At 38.9% G+C, this 21,077-nt stretch overlaps 1 protein-coding gene and 1 long non-coding RNA gene across 3 annotated transcripts; one reads left to right on the top strand and one right to left on the bottom strand.

Annotated features, from left to right (window-relative positions):
• Positions 1–5,257: 5,257 nt before the first annotated feature.
• TAF1D (TATA-box binding protein associated factor, RNA polymerase I subunit D) lies at positions 5,258–10,855 on the bottom strand. Its single transcript, XM_017863693.1, is given in 7 exon segments — positions 5,258–5,630; positions 6,028–6,085; positions 6,385–6,560; positions 7,408–7,574; positions 7,577–7,797; positions 8,571–8,664; positions 10,631–10,855. Coding segments are annotated over 6 exon segments (834 nt in total). The 5' UTR covers positions 8,639–8,664; positions 10,631–10,855; the 3' UTR covers positions 5,258–5,486.
• An 80-nt stretch (positions 10,856–10,935) lies between these two features.
• LOC108523165 (uncharacterized) lies at positions 10,936–20,117 on the top strand. Of its 2 annotated transcripts, none has more exons than XR_001883729.1 (3): positions 10,936–11,042; positions 16,946–17,109; positions 20,018–20,117. It is a non-coding gene; the product is annotated as an uncharacterized LOC108523165 (long non-coding RNA). The 2 variants fall into 2 exon arrangements; XR_001883730.1 differs by lacking the exon at positions 10,936–11,042 and adding an exon at positions 15,904–16,138.
• The last annotated feature ends 960 nt before the right edge of the window (positions 20,118–21,077 follow it).

The raw sequence follows: 21,077 nt of genomic DNA, 5'->3' as shown, positions 1-21,077 counted from the left end.
AAAAAAAAAAAAAAAAAAAAAAAAAAAAAAAAAAAAGAACCAGCCTAAGTTAACTCTACTACAAACTGCTTGGTTATTAGCATCCCACAAGGGTTACAATACAAAGGCAAAGCACATTTGCATGATTCAAGAGATCTAGCAGAATTTTAAAATCTCATTGATTACTGATGAAAGTTATTAGAAAAAAAAAGAAAAATCACATGCGGTTCACATTGTATTTGTACTGCATTTCTATTACAGTTAATCAACTGTTCCCAATAAGCTGATTGCTACCAAAGTAGCAGATAGAAAACCTACTGGGAAATTTTTTTATGGTCATGTCCACAGCAAATGAGAAACTGCATTCTAAAAGCCTTGGTAATGACCATTATACCCTCGAGCAAATAACTTACGGTTAAGATAAAAACCATTACTTGCCATAATTACTTTGGCTTCTGTTATCTCCTTTTAATATGGGTATACTGATGAAGACTTCAAAATTCACCTATGGAAAATGTGAATTTCAAATTTATATTTATTAAGTACAGAAATCTATCTTTCAGAATGAGGTTGCTTAGGCTCCAAATTATCCTAAAACCTGGCACCCCAACTAAGGTATTGAAAATTCCATGCTTAAAATAGCTATTTAAACCAATAGGTATTTTTAAAAAACAACGATCCCATGCCCATTCACATCCGAATTTGCTCTATGATCATGTTTCTGGTAACTTTTACCTTCAAGCTTTTATAATCTGAAATACAATGGAATATTTAATGTAAATGATGTTCAGAAAGGCCATTTTCATTCAGCCCATTCAGAGCAGTTGAACATTTTGCCCATCATCATAACATCGTTAATAATCAAGTTTAAACACATAATAATGTAAGTCTAGTCTTTTTTTACTCCTAAGTGGTGACAAATGTTGCAACAGTATTACTAGATAAATAAATATAACCTAAAATAACACTTGGAGAAAAGTTAGTATTCAACAAAATAACCTGCATGGCCTTTTAAGTAATGAATTAACTTACCAAGAATCTTTGGGATCTAATTTCTTCAACCAATTTACTTTAGGGTCCTAGAAGCTGAATTGTACAAAGTACAAATATTTTGACACCTGATCCAAGACACAGTCATGTACATTACAATGTTTCAGTCAATATATAGCATACAAAAGAAAGTGGTCCTATTAAGAGCCGAAAATTCCTTATTACCTAAATAATAACATAGAAACTTAGAAATAAAATATAGAATAACACAGAAACTATCAAAATAATACCGAAATAATAACATAGAAATAATAGAAACTTATTGTTTCTAATATTGAAAAGTCAACATTTTTCTCCCACATATTTTACTCATAAGCATGGCAAAATGTTACAGGTCTCATTGTCACCACTGCAATATGCATACTGTGATGGAAGCATAACCTGTCTCAATTTAGCCACATTAACTATTTTTGGACACCATGATCAACAGTGCCCATTCTCATCTAGAATGAGGCATTGTAGAAGTTTCTTTAAAGCTTAGTAGTGTATTTGTACGAAGTCTTTGTTATGCTGGCAATGCTACCAATAGAGGGAAACAAGCAGAATCAATATTAACAGAGAATCTTACCTTTTGATTGTAGGTGGTGGGGATCTGCCTGGTTCTCAATTTGACACCCTGGAAAAAGAAAAGCATTGCTTACTATTTTAGCGTATATCAAACTGAACACTGAGAAACCTATACAAATACTGTATCAATAGAAATACCAGGTTTAACAAGCACAAAGCCAAGAAAACCAACGATGCCAGATACTGAATTTCTATAGCACTGACCTTTGAACACCCTAGCAGGAGTAAACTGCTGAGTGCAGATACCATGCAGTGCAATTATGACTGAACTGTCATATTCATATTCATATTCGTATTCCCAAATGTGCAATGTTGCTACTGAGAAATGCTTTCACAAACCTCTCAAATTTAAGTTCCTTTAACAAGTACAATAATTTGACCTTGTTTCCTAATTGTCACTGTAATAAGCTACATTAACTGTATTTTAAGCTACAACTCTAGTCTTTTCCTAATCTTTGCCCAGTCTCTATATAACTTACAGATGGAATATATACATGTTAACTTAACAGATCAAGCAGACTACAAATGTCAAGCTCATTGTTGCTCAAACTGCCAGTTAACGCAAACCTCTTTTAATGTAATTCATATCCCTATTGATTCAACATATCCACACAGGTTTACGTGACTTTAGGATGAAGTATGTGTAACTGCCAGTTCAATTAACGATGCAAAGAACACAGGTAATTTCATTTGGTAGGTCTAGACATGCAGTCTCTTCATTTTCCTTCTCTATACAAATATATAGTAACATTTTTGCCAGTATCTTACTAATTCTGTGTTATACCTGAAATACTGGGATGGTGTACTTAATTTCTACTTTTCATCTTTTGAGTCCTTGATTATTAAAAGTTAAATATTTTACTTACCTCTCAACATGAATGAGTTCAAATCACATTCATTCCTATAGAAAGTACCAATTAAAGATTTAGAAAGGATATATTTCCAGTTATTAAAACTAATACCCAAGTATAAATTTAAGATCCAGTTTTATATAGCCACATCCAGCTCTGTCAGAATTAAGTTTTAGTTCATGCCCTTATCATTCAGCAGTTGAACAGTTAAATTCATCATCTGAACTGTAATCATATTTCCCAAAAGATTATACTATCACCAATTAAAACTTACCTAAGCAATCACTCAAGAATGGTACAGATGTGTGGTATATGCCAATACCTAAGGTAAAAAAAGTAGATTATCTGGTTTTCCATAACGTTTAGTAACTGTCTTTTTCAAACTTTTAGCAACTGTCTTGTAGTTCCTTCCCACAGATCTAACAATAGTCCTGTGAGTAAAGTAAAACCACAGAGTTACTCTATGAGGCGTTTCCAACGACGTGCAGGCTACAGGAAAAGCCCCATCGGGATAGACCTCAACCACTATTTACAAGGTTTTGATTTTTTTTTTTAAAGACACAGGATCTGCTGCTGTGTCTTTTAAAAATTGTGTGATTCTTGCTGAATCACTTGAGCCCAAGGATTTGAGGCTACGGTGAGATGTGGCAGGATCACATCTCATTGTAGCTTTGAACCGCTGGGCTCAAGTGATTATCCTGCCTTAGCCTCCAGAGTAGCTGGGGACCACAGGCACCACTGTGCCCAGCTAGCATTTATAAATAACAAAGTCTAACACTCCATAGGAAAAAAATTATGAGCAGAAACTGCAATATGCTCTTACAATATTGCGAACTGTAAAACTTCCTACCACCTTAATCACAAAACAATAATTTCACAATCACACTGTGCTTAGGAGCCAGAGGAATGAAAAATAAATACCATCAAGTAGCTCCTGTAGATGAGCCAAAGGAAAAGTATTTAAACTTAAGATTTAAGTTTAAAGCATAACTGTTGTTATGAACTTCAATACTGCAAATAGAGGATGTTTTCCCAATTCAAAGATTTCAGCAAATTCTAATTCTTGGCTCAAAATTAGTTGTCATCCATTATAAAATACAGGAAAATAATGTGCCTGTAAGTTATGACTTTGGCATTATATAACTTTTAATCAAACTCTGCATCATTCAAATTTATGAATTCTTATGACCTATGTAATCTTTTATTATACTATATCTTGCATTAAACCATAAAATCATCTACCTCACTTTAGATTGTGCATTAATACAAAATAATGCTGTAGGCTTCAAGTAGGAATTCCAAAGTTCTGATTATTGCTACAAACTAACAAATTCAGAACCCTCTAATGCTTGCAACTAAAATGAATCTGACACATCACTATAAAATGTGTGAATCTAGGATTCCTCTTTTCAAAAATCAATATAATTGGGAATTAAAAGTATGGTAGAAATGTCTGAATAAAATGAAAACTTGCTTGCTCTGACAGCATACTGTTTCCTACACATAAATGTGTGACAACTCAAATTGAGACATACCTTTAACTCCAGACATCATGTTCTCAAGATAAAAGCCTTTAAAACAAAAAGCCATCATATGTATCAACATGAAATTGGAATGCAAAATTAATACTGCTGAGGATTTCCCTCATATCCCATGCTGTTTATCTATTCTACAGTCCTAGAATCAACCTTTTTTTCTTAAGAGACAGGGTCTGTCTTTGTTACCCAGGCTGGAGTAGTGATGCCATCAAAGTTCAGTGCAGCCTCCAATTCTTGGGCTCAATCCTTTTGCCTCAACCTCCCCTTTCTGAGTAGCTCCAACTACAGGCACATGCCCCAATACCCAGCTAATTTTTCAATTTTTGTGGAGATGCCCAGGCTGGTCTTGAACTCCTGGTTTCAAGCAATACTCCCACCTTGGTGTGGGGACTGCAGACTTGAGCCATTGCACCTGGCCTGGAACCAACCTTTATAACTGTCTCAGGTATCATAATATCCCTTCTTATATGTATCAAAACTCATACTGAACAATGAGTTCTGGGTTGCAAAAGAGGATTTATTTTTTGCACTTATCCATAAGTCTTTGTCCACATTAAACAAAAACATACCTAAGTGCAGTCCTAAAATGCACTACATAGAGTAGTCAGCTTTATCGTGGTGATCAAAATAATGAACATTGGGGTAATCACTGTGGTTCTCCCCGTGTGTACATGTTAAATAAATGTGTATGCCTTTTCTTGAACTAATAAAGTGAAAGTGGTAGTTGAAAGTAATATTAGGCCGGGTGCCATGGCTCACGCCTGTAATCCCAGCACTTTGGAAGGCCAAGGTAGGCAGATTGCCTGAAGTCAGGAGTTCAAGATCATGGTGAAACCCTGTCTCTACTAAAAATACAAACATTAGCTGGGTGTGGTGACTAACGCCTATAATCCCAGCTACTCGAGAGGCTGCGGCAGAATTGCTTGAACCCGGGAGACGAGGCTGCAGTAAGCCAAGACTGCACCACTGCACTACAGCCTGGGTGACAGATCAAGAACTGTCTTAAAAAAAAAAAAGAAAGTATTAAAGATACTCTAAATTTGGGAAGGGAAATGAGGTTATTACAATACTAAACACCTGACAGGTCACTTTCGTCATGTCTGAACAAAGCTGGAATAAGAGCATTTCAAATACCCTCTTCAAGATGGTTGGGTGTCAAGTTATTTTGTCTAAGATTTTCTTTTCAAAATTAAAATCACTACACTTCATTGTTTTAATACTCAGAGAACACCTGTAAGCTCTTATTCAGAAATCAACTGACAATTTTTCAAATTTTTCTATGTATTTTCTCTGGTGTTTTAATGGTTTTTTTCTAATTACTACTTCACAAGTTTCTTTCACAAACTTCTTCACAGGGTTAAATTTTTTTTTGTTATAAAGTTCTGGGTTTCAGCGTTTCTTCACCACCAGACTGGTATATATACATCCACATTTATCATCTTTATTCATTTCTATGAAGTTGTTTTTTCTATATGCTTCACCTTTGACATTCATGATCCTGTCACATTTTCAGGGCTCTCTGTCCAGTATTTTTGGCTTTTGTAGCTCTCTTTTTAGACAAAGCAGCTTCTTCAGTACTATCCTCTTCTTCTAAGTATACACTCAGTCTTACAGGGAATTCAGAACTTACTATGAAACTATCGCCCTGCATAAAACAAACAAACAAAAAAATCATGGATTAAGCAATAACTCAAATGGCTTAGTAATTACATATAGCTGAGTGCCCCGGATTACTTCAGATAACCTAGAGACTACATGTAGATGTTAAAATCCAAATTAACATCTGCTTGCTTTTTCATTTGATATCCTAACTAGCAATATTACGTATCAGAATGCTATTTATTAAAAATAGTACTGGAAACCCCATGTTCTTTATCAAGTCTCTAAAAAATTAGTATTTTCCTTCTTGCATTTCCTGCAGTAAACTTACTGAGCTTTTCAAAAGTTAAATGAAGTGTAAGAGAAAAACGAAATACAATTCGTTCTGTACCAACCAACTCCTGCCTTCCCAAAATGGAACAGGAAAAAAATAAGTCACTTACTGCCAATTTGATATCACATTCATTATCTTCAAGATGTGTTGCATCCTCATCCTCTGCTCTGTAATATTAAAATTTATCATTGAGATGACAGAATCTTCTATGACCTCATTAGTTGTATATTCCTCTCTGAAATAAAACTGAAACTGCAATACTAGTCAAGCAAACACAAAATTTGAGAATGCTGTGTTCTAGAGAATTCTAGATGTATTGTGTGCTAAGCTTGGCTCAACTGTAATAATCCCAATTGTCATACTCTGTATCTTTGTTCATTATTTAAGTATAACTATATTAAAGGCAAAATATGAAGCAATTAACATAAAATTTAATTTATAACCTATTTCATATGATTCCACTTACGTTGACTCCTCAATAGGAGAAATGGATCCATCATCATCCAAAAATTTGTATCTACGACTATCAAAATCTTCATTTTCTAAATCTTCACCAACATCCATTTGTTTCAATGATTCTTTCAGGTGGTGTTCATACTTCAGTTTTTCAATGTAGTTAAAAAATCCTCTTGCAACAGCTTGCTATATATTAAAAACACCATAAGTATGTCAAGATTTTTCTTTCACAACCCAGCAGGTGCCAATGTTCAACACTCCCCTTACCAAAGACTCTGAATTTGCTATCTTAACTACTCCCCACTTGTGGACATATCAAATGCTGTTTATTAAAATTCACATTACAATTATAAACTTACCTAAGCTGGTACCAAGGAAAAGTGAAGTACATATCTTGTCATGCCTGGGACTTATTAAAGGCATTTTAAAATGTAAAAATAGGAATAAGATTTCTAATGTTTACTATAATCACCTTAAGAGATTAACTGAAGAGATTAACATGTATTAATCCTCCCAGATAAAATTTCAGGTTCTGGCAAGAACCTGAAACTCTGCATTCATTCAACATACAACTCTCGAATATTTAAAAAAGTCTACTTATTCCTAAGTATTAGGGTATTTTTCAGATGATTGGCTTAGAAACACCTAGGCCTTAAGAATATATCCACTGAATATAAAGCATGTGTGGTTTTGGTTTAGATTACTGCAAAAATAATTTCATGTGAGCTTTTATTATCCCTACTGAATTTTAGGGTTGTGTTTAAGACCTGAGATGGGATGAGATCAAAGCATTTTATACAAAGAGTTGGAGCACTATCTTTTAAATCTGGCCAAAGTGTAGTAATTAATTGAAGAGATATAAGTCAAGTTTCAGTTAAAGGATGAGGTGGACTTTAGGGGGAAGTCAGTATAGAAGAGTATCGAAATTGCAGACAGTGTGTTCCCAGCATATCTGAGACAATTCTAAACTGGCCAACAAATCATTTTGGGCATCTGAGTTACGTGTAGCCATATATATAAAATGCTGACTCACCTCAAACGTTAAAATTTTTCTCCAAGGCGGGTTTTTTTCATTCTCTGATTCTAAAAATGGGAAGCCAGATCCTTTGCTTCTAAATTGTTTCTTCTTATCTATTAGTGAGGATATAGGATTTCTCCTTCCTTCTGGTCTTCCCCTTGGTCTTCCTGTCGGCTGGTACTTCTTCTTTTCTTTTTTTTGTACCTCTTTTTCCTGTTCTTGAATCTTTCAAAAATAGCTTTTATAGTCAATGGTATTGGTTCAAAAGATGAGTCACTTGATGAATCACTTGCGTGAACACTTTCAGGTGTACGAACAAATTTTCGAATGGGGTTTCTTTTCCCCCGTTTAGGTGAGTAAGGGATACACTGAGTTTTAAATAAGCTGCTATCAGAAGAGTTATCACTAGAAAAATGGGAAAAAAATTAATTTCATCTTCCTTTCTTACTGAATGCTTATTACCAGTAATACCCAGTCCCAAATGTACATTTCTTCCAAGACCAACTCAGGAAAACATGCCCAGAATTAAAAATTTTTTAAAGGATGGGCTCAGAACCAGCCGCCTTTCTGCTGACCATCCTACTTAAATAGCTCATAAAGCTACAGCTCTTATTAAAAAGAGTTTTGTAAACATCGTCTTGCTGTTACCCAGACTGGAGTACAGTGGTGCAATCACAGCTCACTGCAACCTCAAACTCCTGCAACTCCAGGGATCCTCCTGACTCAGCCTCCCAAGTAGCTAGCTAGGACTAATGGCATGCACCACTGCGCTCAGCTTAAAAAAAAACTATGTATATTTCAAGGTAATGTATGAACTCCACAAAGGCTGTATGGTTCGGTTCACTGCTAAGAGTGAGTAAAACAAACACAGCCTACCAGACAAAAACAGGAGGAGGTAGTCTGGAAGAGATGCTAATATGACCCAAAGAATACATTTTTTTCTCGAAGAATGTGTCCCATTATAATATATTCACATTTTGAATTTAAAGTATTTGCAATGCTATTATCAATCTATATTAACTAGATAAACTTGGAAGGTCAGTGAAATCTGGTTTTCCTTCTTTCCCAATTCCTGAAAATTATCTTTACTGTCACTCATTATATACAATAATTTCTCATAATTCAGATACAATAAATATGATTAAATCCACTCAGTTCTCCAGTAAAAACCCACTTACCTTTGATTTGCAAGTTCCATAGCAGCAGATGTCACATGGTCAGGAGAATCTATTCCTGATTTATCCATCAATTGCTTTGTTTTATAACAGTTTTCTGAAATTATGAAATTTAGTAAATGTGACAAAGCTTCCCTAAATATTGACACAGTATCTACTATAGTGTTCAACGTGGTCAGACTATGCCAATGATTTTAGGCAAAATCATTTTCCAGGGTTAAGCTTCTTATCCATTTCAGATCAATTTCTTTAAAAAGAAATTCAGAAATTTTATTCACAGGTTCTTTCAGTTTTTACCCTCTAAATATATTCAATGGAACAAGATTCCAAAAAAGTACTGTCACTTCCAAAAAAAGCATCTTTCAATATAAGTAAAAAATATAGTTTTATCATTAGCCACTTATTAACGTGCAATTACCAATACAATATTAATGTACAATTAAAAACCATTTTCCAAGATCAAAGAGGGAATTCCTAAGGCAAAATGTGCCCTATATAAACCAGGAAAAGGATCTCCAATCAACAGACCATTTTAAACTCCTGATCACCTCTCCATTATAATAATTCCTAGATTCTTCATTCCTAGATTCATTTAAGTAACTGAACTTTGTCATACTGTATCTTTGCCATTATTGGTGGAAACTGACAAGTTCTGAATTCTCAACCTTTTTCAATAAACTATCATAATTCTTTGTGTCTTCATCCCCATGGTAGAGAGAATACAACATGCCAAAAAAAGAAGAAAAAGATTCCTTCTTGTGAGCTAAAAGAAAAAACAAAAACAGGTTGGTCTGGGTGGCTCAGGCCTGTGTAACACAGCACTTTGGGAAGTCGAGGCGGGCGGATCGCTTGAGCCCAGGAGCTCAAGACCAACCTAGGCAACGTGGTGAAACTCCGTGTCTACAAAAAATACAAAAATTAGCCGGGCTAGTGGCGCGCGCCTGTGGTCAGGAGGCTGAGGTAGGTGGAATACCTGAGCCTGGGAGGTAGAAGTTGTATGTAGTGAGCCTCAGCACACAAGGAGACCCTTGTCTCTACAAAAAATTCTTAAGATACTGGCTAGGTGTGGTGACCCGTGCCTGTGCTCCCAGCCACTCGGGAGGATCGCTTGAGCAGAGGTGGAGGTTGCAGTGAGCCGAGATTGCACCACTGCACCCTAGCCTGGACGACAGAACAAGACCCTGTCTCAGAAAAAAAAAAAGAAAAGAAAAACAATAGACATGGCAACAAAAATTAAAGGTAACTACTTATTTCACTATTGTACTTGCCTTAGTCAATCTCATCTCATTCTGTAGCTTCTTGGGACCTGACATGAGTCATTGCATATAAATCCTAGGATGAACTAGCAAAATATTTAAAATATAAAACGATAAGAGCTCAGATTTGTTAAATGCCCAATGGACCCCTGTGGTAATTTCCTGGTAGAACGTCTTATTAGCTTTCTTAAGTACAAGATTCTACGAAGTCATTATATATCGAATGCTCAAAAACGGAATTCAACAAAAATTTGGCCCCATGCATTAATGGCATACCTGTGGTTAATTTTTTTTAAAAGTAGGGATTATCAAACTAAAGCTAGCTCAAGAATCACTTTTTCTTAGTGCTCAGAAGACACTCCTACTTGGGTGTCGATGCCTCCGCTGGAATTCTGCAATTCTTAGAGGCCACGTGGGCAGAGAGCGGCGCTCTACCCGGAGCTAATTCTGTGACCACCAGCGCGTCTCTCCGGGCAGCGCCTAACCTCCAGGAAACCGGCGCTATCAATGGGTACATCACATATGAAGGTTAAATCATTTAAATTACGTAAAAAGGTTAAACTTGTCTGCAACACGTTTTAACACCTCCATCTCAAGATATAATGAAGCCCGTCCACACTACAACCACGTTTGTGGGACTCATACCAGCCGCGTGGCGCGGAGTGGCCTGCAACCGTGATCCCTTCACCCTCTCGGACCGACTTCCGAGGCTCGATCCTCCGGAACAACGCAGGGGCCGAAACCCCAGATAGGCAATGCCTCCCCTGCCCAACATGCCCAGACGGCCTTGCCCTCTTGGCAACCTACCTAAAACCGCCTCACACCGGCCCCAACCGCGCACTTGCTGCCCGTAACCCAGGCCTCGGGCCAAAACCTGCGACTGGCCTGGTGCGTGAGTCCTGGAGATTTGCACACACTACCCTCCCGACTTCAGTCCTCCAACTCCAGAAAACTAGCCGATGTCCTCCAACCACGCGGAAGAAAAGGGTGGGATATCTCCGCGGCCCAAGTAATAGTGAGGCAGAAATCTCGCGATACAATTTAGCTCCCGGGAAGAAGGCGAGCGGTGGGAGGAGACGCGACGCGGGGGCGCCATTTTTCTCGCCGCGCAGGGAGGAGCGACTAACGTGGGCGGAGCTGTAGCTCGCGTACTCTGAGGAGGCGGGGTTGGCGTAGGTGGAGATCCGGACTTTGGTGTTTTGCTTGCGTGACCGATTCGGTGAGTGGAATAGCCAAGAACATTTCGGCAAATAACAAAAAGAAAATGTGCGGTCAATTGTGAGTGGATGAGAACTACGAGGAAACACCCTCTCAGCCCGGGTCGTTTCCGGTGGTCTCGCGTTTGCTGAGCTGTCGCCTGGCTTTCTAAACCTGGTCCCGAGTGTGTGGTGAGGGTGACGGGTGGGATGTGTGCCTGAGTGTTTTGTCATCTGTCTACTTTTGCCTTCAAAACCCTTGTGTGTGAAAATATTCGGGAAGGTTACTCGAAGTTTGTAACCTTTGTGCTGGACGCCAGTGTTATTCCGTAGCACGCCCAGATCTCCTCTCCACCTTTGCACCTGTTTCGGGAGCTCACCCTTTCTGCCTCCCAGGAATTGGCTAACACGTCACAAGTGAGACCTGTGGAGGATTTCTTTTTCCTAAGTTTCCTCCTACATACCCCCCGCCCCCACCATTAGTTCCTTGACCGGTTCCTGAGTTAAGATTAAGCAGTGTAAACTAGTTTAGTTTTGGTGGGGTTTTTTCCTTCGAAAGTTTTTGTTTGTTTGTTTGTTTTTTGTTTTTTGTTTTTTGTTTGAGACCGAGTTTCGCTCTTGTTGCCCAGGCTGGAGTGCAATGGCGCGATCTTGGCTCACCGCAATCTCCGCTTCCCGGGTTCAAGCGTTTCTCCTGCCTCAGCCTCCCAAGTAGCTGAGATTACAGGCATAAGCCACCATGCCCGGCTAACTTTTTTGTATTTTTAGTAGACACGGGGTTTCTCCATGTTGGTCAGGCTGGTCTCGAACTCCAGACCTCAGGTGATCCGCCTGCCTCGGCCTCCCAAAGTGCTGGGATTACAGGTGTGAGCCACCGGCCTCCCAAAGAAATTTTAAAAAGGGATGAACTGGTTTGATTTTTCTGGTTTCAAACTTCTGTTTTCATATGATAAACCACAAAAACCAGTAAAGCTGTCTAGTCTTATTTTATAGTTTACATCATTTTAGGATAGAGTGTGCCTTAAAAGTAATCTGGTCTCTTTACCCTCCTTTGCTCCATAGATTGGACAATTTCGGGGATAAAAAGTCTGACACTGCATTTGATCCACAGGGGCTGGGCAATGACTAAGCTCCAGGACTGGTATGGCATGTCCCTCACTGCCGTATTCAGCAGCAAGCCTAGCTGTGTAATTTGTGAGGCTCAATGCAAAATGCAAATGCAGCGTCCCTTGTTCAAAAAGAAGGGGAAAAGTGGTATTAAAAGGAAGGAACAATTAACTCCTAATGCAGAATCACTGAAATTTCACATTTCATTTTGTATTTTTTCTTTTTTTTTTTAAGAGACGGAGTCTTGCTCTGTCGCCCAGGCTGGAGTGCAGTGGCCGGATCTCAGCTCACTGCAACCCCCACCTCCCAGGCTCAAGAGATCCACCCACCTCAGCTTCCCTAGTGGCTGGGACTACAGGCGCCCGCCACCACACCGGGCTAATTTTTGTACTTTTAGTAGAGACCAGGTTTCACCATGTTGGCCAGGCAGGTCTCGAACTCCTGACCTCAAGTGATCCACCTGCCTGGGCCTCCCAAAGTGCTGGGAGTACAGGCGTGAACCAACGCGCCCGGCCACATTTCGTATTCCTTTGTTTGTTTTATAGAGACGGTCTTGCTCTGTCACCCAGGCTGGAGTGCATTTGAAGCAAGATATTTCTCAGACCTCTTCGCGGTTCTTGGGGCTGCGGTGCCTCCCCTACTCTGCCGGCAGCTCTCAACTCCCCGCAGGAGGGGGCGCGCGAGTGAATGAGGCGGGAACTGGAGTGCTGGAAGCCACGAACTCCACTCACTCAGGCCTGCTGCGCCCCACCATTTATGGGAGGGTGCGTGGGGGTGAGCTGATGCTGGAGCCCGAGCGAGTGGTGGCCAGCAGGAGCGAACTCCATGCAGGCCCTGCGGCTGTGTCTGGCAGATGCCCGCAACTCCTGAAGACCCACAGCCTGTCTCACAATCTGTCATGGTTGTGAAAAGTTGAGAGAATGTCTGCACAGTGTCTAACGGTGTCTGGTACACAGTGTGCGCTCAAATGGTAACCAGTTTAGTTGCGATAGTTGGTCTCCCCCTTCAGGTGTTGACCTCTGCAGCTGCATTTCCTTTCTAGACCCTATTTCTGGGCCATCGCCTCCCACCAATTAGGCAGGAAAATACTGTTTGCCTCTATCTGGCCCAAGGCTGTGTTCCTGGAGTTTATGTGAGAACCTAACCCCTTTCTCAGCTCCAACTGTAACCCTCTCCCCACCTCCAACACACACACACACATACACATGCTACCACACTGCCTGCAGTGCCATCACCCTGCCTGAAGTTCACCTCATTTTAGGATTGGACGGGTCTTCATAATTTAAATTTTATTATGAAAAAGTGGTAGGCTAAGGAACTCATTTAATTATTTGTCTAAATGTCAAATATAGAGTAGAAAGCACAAATATCTATTATAGAAATACTTGAGAGTCCTATATGCACTGTTACCCACAACCTTTAAACACTTATCCTCAAATCCCTAATAAGGACCCCTAATAAGTACATTTCTAAACCAGTTATTCAAGCTACATCCTCCCAGGATTGGACTTTGTTTCTACTTTGGTAGGGACGTAAATAAACAGAAACAACTGACCTAACTTTTTACTAAAGTAAAGAGATAATAAAGGGAATAAAATTAAGATTACATTTGGATTTTAACTTGTGTTCTTATTCCTACTGTCAGCAAAAATATCTAAAGTGCTTTTATTATCATTATAAATGAATATACTATTCATTGTGCAGATTTTGACATGTTCATAAATAAGTACCCAATGTTTGCTTGATAAAGGATGTGATAAAATGTTAACATTTGGGAAATCTGGGTGAAGAATATACAGGAATTATTTAAATGTAATATCTGTTAATCTGAAATTATTTAAAAGAAAAAGTTAAACTGTCTCATTCCTGAACAATTAAAAATTATTCAACCCAAAACTGAAAGGGGACTGCCTCTCCACTCGTGTGGGTATTTCTCGTCAGATGGGACAAGAGACTGAGAAAAGAAGTAAGACACAGAGAGAAAGTATAGAGAAAGAACAGTGGGCCCAGGGGACCGGCACCGGCACTGGTCTCCGAGTTCCCTCAGTATTTATTGATTACTGTTTTCACTGTCTCAGTAAGGGGAGTGTGACAGGACAACAGGGTGATGGTGGGGAGAAGGTCAGCAGGAAAACGTGAGTAAAGGAGTCTGCGTCATAAATAAGTTCAAGGGAAGGTACTGTGCCTGGACGTGTACATAGGCTGGATTTATGTTTCTCTTTACCCAGACATCTTAAGTGTAGCAAAGAGTAACAGAGCAGTATTGCTGCCAGCATATCTCCCCTCCAGCCACAGCATGGTTTTCTCCTGTATCAGAATAGAACGTTAATAGTAGGCTTTACACGGAGACATTCCGTTCCCAGGAATATGCGGAAAACAGAGGCCTTCCTCTTATCTCAACGGCAAAGAGGCCTTCCGCTTTTACTAATCCTCCTCAGCACAGACCCTTTATGGGTGTAGGGCTGGGGGACGGTTAGGTCTTTTCCTTCCCACGAGGCCGTATCTCAGGCTGTCTCAGTGGGGGGAAACCTTGGACAATACCCAGGCTTTCTTGGGTAGAGGTCCCTGCAGCTTTCCGTGGTGCATCATGTCCCTGGTTAATAGAGAATGGAGAATGGCGATGACTTACCAGGCTTACTGTCTGCAAATATATTGTTAACAAGGCACATCCTGCACAGCCCTAAATCCCTTAAACCTTGATGCAATACAGCACATGTTTCTGTGATCACAGGGTTGGGGCTAAAGTTACAGATTAACGGCATCTCAAATCAGAACAATTTTTCTTTGTACAGATCAAAATGGAGTTTCTTTTGTCTCCCTTTTCCGCATAGACACAGTAACAGTCTGATCTCTCTTTCTTTTCCTCACACAAAACTATGTTTAAAATAATTTAAGTATGATTATGTAAGATTTGGGGGCTGGGTGTGGTGGCTCACACCTGTAATCCTAGCACTTTGGGAGTCGGAGGCAAGTGGATTGCTTGAGCTCAGGAGTTTGAGACCAGCCTGGGCAACATGGTGAAACCCTGTCTCTACTAAAATACAAAAAATTAGCCAGGCGTGATGGCACACGCCTGTAATCCCAGCCACTAGGGAGGCTGAGACAGGAGAATCGCTTGAACCTGGGAGGCAGAGGTTGCAGTGAGCCAAGATGATGCCATAGTGCACTCCAGCCTGGGTGACAGAGCGAGACTACGTCTCAAAAAAAAAAGATTTGGGATGCTTTATAAACAGTTATATATATTTGGGAGATTAGATTACATATATTAAATCAAGAACAATAAAAGCTGGTATTTGATAAAGTACTGAAGTAAATGTAACATCCTAAATGTATGCAATAGAATGGTTAGAGAGGATATGTTGTTGAAAAGTACCGGAACTAGAAACCCAGTTTCTAAACAACCTACGAATCTTTGGAAAATTAGAAAAAAAAATTTAGGCCGGGCGCGGTGGCTCAAGCCTGTAATCCCAGCACTTTGGGAGGCCGAGACGGGCAGATCACGAGGTCAGGAGATTGAGACCATCCTGGTTAACCCAGTGAAACCCCGTCTCTACTAAAAAATACAAAAAACTAGCCGGGCGAGGAGGCGGCGCCTGTAGTCCCAGCTACTGGGGAGGCTGAGGCAGGAGAATGGCCTAAACCCGGGAGGCGGGGCTTGCAGTGAGCTGAGATCCGGCAACTGCACTCCAGCCTGGGCCACAAAGCGAGACTCCGTCTCAAAAAAAAAAAAAAAAAAAATTTAGAAGAATATTTCAGATGACTGAGGATCACCTTTCCACTTGCTAAATAGGCATGTTAAGGGCAGAGGCCACTCAAGATTAATGAAGTGTTCTATTAACAATTTTAATGAGAACTCCTGCAGTACTCTTAGAAACACCCTTAAGAGTCTTGTCTGTGTTCCCTGTTGTGATTGGCCTGGAGTAGGATACATGACTACCTCATATTACTTGTATTTTTCCCTGCCTTCATTTTATCTCCCTCTGGTTGCACACCTCATCACTGAACACTTAAGGTAAGATACTAATCTCTGTGTATGTGTACTTATTTGTTACAGAATATGCTTGGCATATATTTTATTTTTTAGTTGCAATGATAGTAAAGCATATATTTAAGTATCAAATTATAATTGGGTAGATTATCAGAATTGAACATTAAATCTATTTACCAAGAAAGTATATTTATTTGTAAATGAAAATAAAAATTTGAATTTCAAAGGCTAATCATTCCATAAAAGTTTCCATTTGTATTTGTAATTTAAATTTTATTTTGAAAAAATGATAGTCTAAGGAGCTCATTTAATTTTTGGCCTAAATGTGAAATATAGAATAGAAAACATATCTATTATAGAAATACTTGAGATCCTATATGTACTGTACAAATCTTATATGTACTGTTATCTACAACCATTTAAACACTTACCCATAAACTCCTAATAAGTACCTTTTGCTTCAAGACCTATATTCCTTAGACCAACCATTAGAAAATTGGATGTTCACTCCAGCTATATGATTTTTTTTAAAAAAATGAATTGGCCGGGAGCAGTAACTCACACTTGTAATCCCAGCATTTTGGGAGGCAGAGGTGGGAGGATCGCTTGAGGCCAGGAATTCAGGATCAGCCTAGGCAACACAGCAAGATCGTGTTTCTATTAAAAAATTAGTTTTAAATTTTAAATTAAAATAAAATAAAGTATAAGTGTTAAAAGGTCGCTTGTCTGTTTCTCACTTGGAATATTAAATGCTAGAAGCTGTGTTTGCCTTTTTGTGAAGATAGAAACCTAAATGCCCTTTTGTTCTGTTTGTATGTTTGAATGCTAAAGGTTCATTTCCAGAACAGAAGCAGTTCATACTTGGTGCGCTGTGGACTCTTGTGATAATTAACCAAGAGTAACTCTATTTGTCCAACCTCACACCTAAAGAAGAAAGAAAATGGCTTGTGCTGAGTTTTCTTTTCATGTACCAAGTCTAGAAGAGCTTGCTGGAGGTAAAAACAATATTAACTTTGGGTTTTAAAATTATCCCAAGAGAAAATTCTTTTAAAAGATTCTAAGATCTATCTATATCTTACTACTTACCTACATCTATATCTTACTTATCAAAATAATACTTTTGGTATGGAATTCATTTTCCATTTCAGTTTCTGTTCTGTCCCATTTTTATTGAGAAAGTCCAAAATTCTGTCCCTCCAAAAAAACTGAAATTATAATTTGTAAATTCTTTTTTCTTTCACTTATAGATTATTGATGATACCAGCTTTACAGGATGTAAATGATTAGTGATCCAAGACTTAAGCATGTGTGATGCCCAAAGAGTTGCACAATTTTGCTTTAACTTTTTTCACTTACATTATTCTTTAAATGTATATTCTACTGTTGTGTGTTAATCATATTCCCAATATAATTCCCCCACACCACTGATAATGACAGACTGCCAGTGAACTTGCTTTGATTTCTCTCTGTGTTTATTTTTATATATTTCTCCTTGTTCAAACAAGTATTTAAGGCAGTTTCCCAAGATGAATTAGGAGGGAAGATAGGCAAAAAAAGGAAAACAAAAATGGGCACACAAAATGAAGCCAGGAATAGTTCTTATCCGAAACTGTAAAGTCTGTCAGAATACCAACCTTTATTTGACAACCTCTAGGTTCTGTTCTGATGGTAACTATAGAACCTTCCCTTGCTTCTCAAAATGTGTTGTTCTGGTAGTTCATTTGTCATCTTGATAAGGTCGAAGTCAACAGATAGACTCATTTTTGCTTTGTTGTAACTTTCCTCTTATAATCTCCCCCCCCTCCCCCCCGCCAATTGAATGGTAACTAGTAAACAATCTGTATTGTTTGGCCTGTATTTCTTTTTCATCAGTCTGTCTTCCCTAATATGACAGGGTAGCTAGGAATTTTTTCTTTTTCTTTTCTCTTTTTGTAAACGTAGGATCTTGCTCTATTGCCCAGGATGCTCTTGAACTCCTGACCTCACTTGATCCTCCTGCCTCGGCCACCCAGAGTGTTGGGATTACAGGCATGAGCCACCATGCTTGGCCAGATTTTTTCTTTTATTGCTTTTCTAGAACCAGTTTTCACTTTTGTGTTTGTTTCTCTTTTCCTTCTATATGTGCAGGATATATTCAGTAAAAGTAGAAATTTTATGGCCTGCTACAGTGGCTCATGCCTGCAATCTCAACACTTTAGGAGGCCAAGGTAGACAGATCACTTGAGGTCAGGAGTTCAAGACCAGCCTGGCCAACATGGCAAAACTCCATCCCTACTAAAAATACAAAAATTAGCTGGGCGTGATGGTGTGTGCCAGTAATTCCAGTTATTCGGGAGTCTGAGCCTCAAGAATCACTTGAACCCGGGAGGCAGAAGTTACATTGAGCCAAGATCGCGCCACTGCACTTCAGCCTAGGCGACAATGTGAGACTCAGTCTCAAAAAAAAAAAAAAAAAAAGAAATTGACCAGGTACAGTGGCTCAGGCCTGTAATCTCAGCACTTTGGAAGGCCGAGGCAGGTGGATCACGAGGTCAGGAGTTCAAGACCAGCCTGGCCAACATGGTGAAGCCCCATCTCTACTAAAAATACAAAAAATACCTGGGTGTGGTGGTGGGTGCCTGTAACCCCAGCTACTCGGGAGGCTGAGGCAGGAGAATGGCATGAACCAGGGAGGTGGAGGTTGCAGTAAGCCAAGATCGTACCATTGCACTCCAGCCTGGGTGACAGGGTGAGACTCCATCTCCAAAAAAAAAGAAGAAATTTTATAAGAACTTTTGATCCTTAAAAGTACATAGGCTGATGCGGTGGCTCATGCTTGTAATTCCAGCATTTGGGGAGGCCAAGGTGAGCAGATCTTTTGAGCCCAGGAGTTTGAGAGCAGCCTGGGCAACAAGCTAAAACCCCATTTTTACAAAAATTAGCCAAGCATGGTGGCACCCACCTATAGTCCCAGCTTCTGGGGAGGTTGAGGTGGGAGGATTACTTGAGCCTGGAGATCAAGGCTGAGTGAGCCAAGATCGTGCTGCACACCATTGCACTCCAGTCTGGGCGACAGGGTGAGGCTATCAGAGTGAGACTCTGTCTCAAAAAAAAAAGAAAAAAAAAACCATTGAGGCTAGGTGTGATGGCTCATTGTAATCCCAGCACTTCGGGAGACACAAGGCAGGAAGATCACATGAGCCCAGGAGTTCGAGACCAGCCAGGCAATATAGCAAGACCTGGTCTCTACATATAAAAGAGAGAGAGGGAAATACATCGGTCTTAAATTAATAACTTTGAGATACCTGTGCCTTTTTACATTGTTATTGAGGTATAACTGTCTACAGTAAAGTACACTAATCTTGAGTGTACAGCTTGATGAATGTTAACAATAGTTACACCTATGTAACTACTATCCAGATCAAAATGTAAAATATTTTCAACATCCCAGAAGGCTTCTTTGCATACCTTCCCAGTCAGCCTTGATCCATTGCCTGTTTCTGAGATGCATAAAGTAATATTGTATGTAGTCTTTTGTGTCTGGCTGCTTTGTTCAATATTTTGTCTGTTACCGTCACTGAAGTTGTTACATGTGATTACTTACTTTTCAAAAGTTTAAATGTTCACATTTCAGTTGGTTTTGGAATCTTCTTTCAAAAAAGAAGGTAATCCTCATCCTCACACAAGTGCAGGCTGTTTATCTTCAAAAGTTGGAAATCACTGTAGAGGAAGTATTTATATATCTTAGTCTACATTGTACTATATCATTATGTTTAATGTCTAGTTATATTCATTAATAAGACCATTTCCCCCCCTTTTTTTTATTATACAAGTTGAGATTGGGAGTGTGTTGGGGGTACTTTTGATATGTGGTAGCTAAGTTTTTACGTAATGTTAAATAATCTTATTCCTTGTCTTTATTAGTTATGCAGAAGGGGTTAAAAGATAACTTTGCTGATGTCCAGGTCTCTGTAGTTGATTGCCCTGATTTGACTAAGGAACCCTTTACCTTTCCTGTAAAAGGTAAGCAATTTTTGCAATTAGCTTTTGTTTTTTAGTCATAATATTTTTTTGAAACTAGAATTATCTTTAAGGACATCTTAAATTATCTACAAATAAAAGATATTGTCACAACGTTTAGGCTAAATTGTGCCAAATTTCTGTGCTCACTCTTCTGATATTGATTAAATTTCATTGCATACTCTTGTAGAAAAGGATTGTGTTTTATGCAGTTATGTAACCTTTACAGATTATAGAATAGATATCCAATAGGTTAGAATTCTTTGTATCACATGAGAGTTTTGCTTTTAATTGCTCAGACTGTTATGGAAACTGAATTTAATTTTTATGGTTTTATTTATTCAAGACCAGAAGGGATCCTAAAAGCCTTGTATTTGAATAATCTATTAAAACTAATCCTTCAACAAATTTGCCAAGTGAGCATCCACTGTTTGAAGTGAGAAGGAAGGGAAATTAGTGTTAGAAGAATAAAATAATTTGGCAGTGTGATAGATATTTATTTGATGTTTCAGTTTTTACAATAACACCGCAAGGTAAGTAGTAGCCCTGGTTTGCAGATGAGAAAACTGAAAAGGAGAGAGGCTAGATAAGCTCAGTGCAAATCATAATCAGGATTCAAATGCAAGTCTGTCTCTTTCCAAAGTCTAACCCTCTCCCGTTATACCCTGTTATGATGAGGAATTTGAGAATAAACACTCAAAGTGTTCTTTTTATTCTGTAATTAACATCTTTGCTGAAAAGGAGTTTGCCATAGAAATTCTGGACTCCACTTCTGTCTTAAACCTGACTTTGAGATACATTAACATGGGGAGATTTGAATTGAATGTTTTTGGGGGGCCTTTCTAGCTTAAACAATATTTTATTTTAAGTAGAGCTGTAAATTCTAGAAGGCTTGTGTACTATATGGCAATGTCTTTTAACTTCTTCAAAGCATTTAGCATCCTTTTTTTTTTTTTTTTTTTTT

Source organism: Rhinopithecus bieti, unplaced genomic scaffold, assembly GCF_001698545.2.
Source record: "Rhinopithecus bieti isolate Rb0 unplaced genomic scaffold, ASM169854v2 scaffold_71999, whole genome shotgun sequence".
Taxonomy (NCBI): domain Eukaryota; kingdom Metazoa; phylum Chordata; class Mammalia; order Primates; family Cercopithecidae; genus Rhinopithecus; species Rhinopithecus bieti.
Note: the sequence above shows the minus strand (reverse complement) of the source record. Positions and strands in the feature narration are given on the sequence as shown.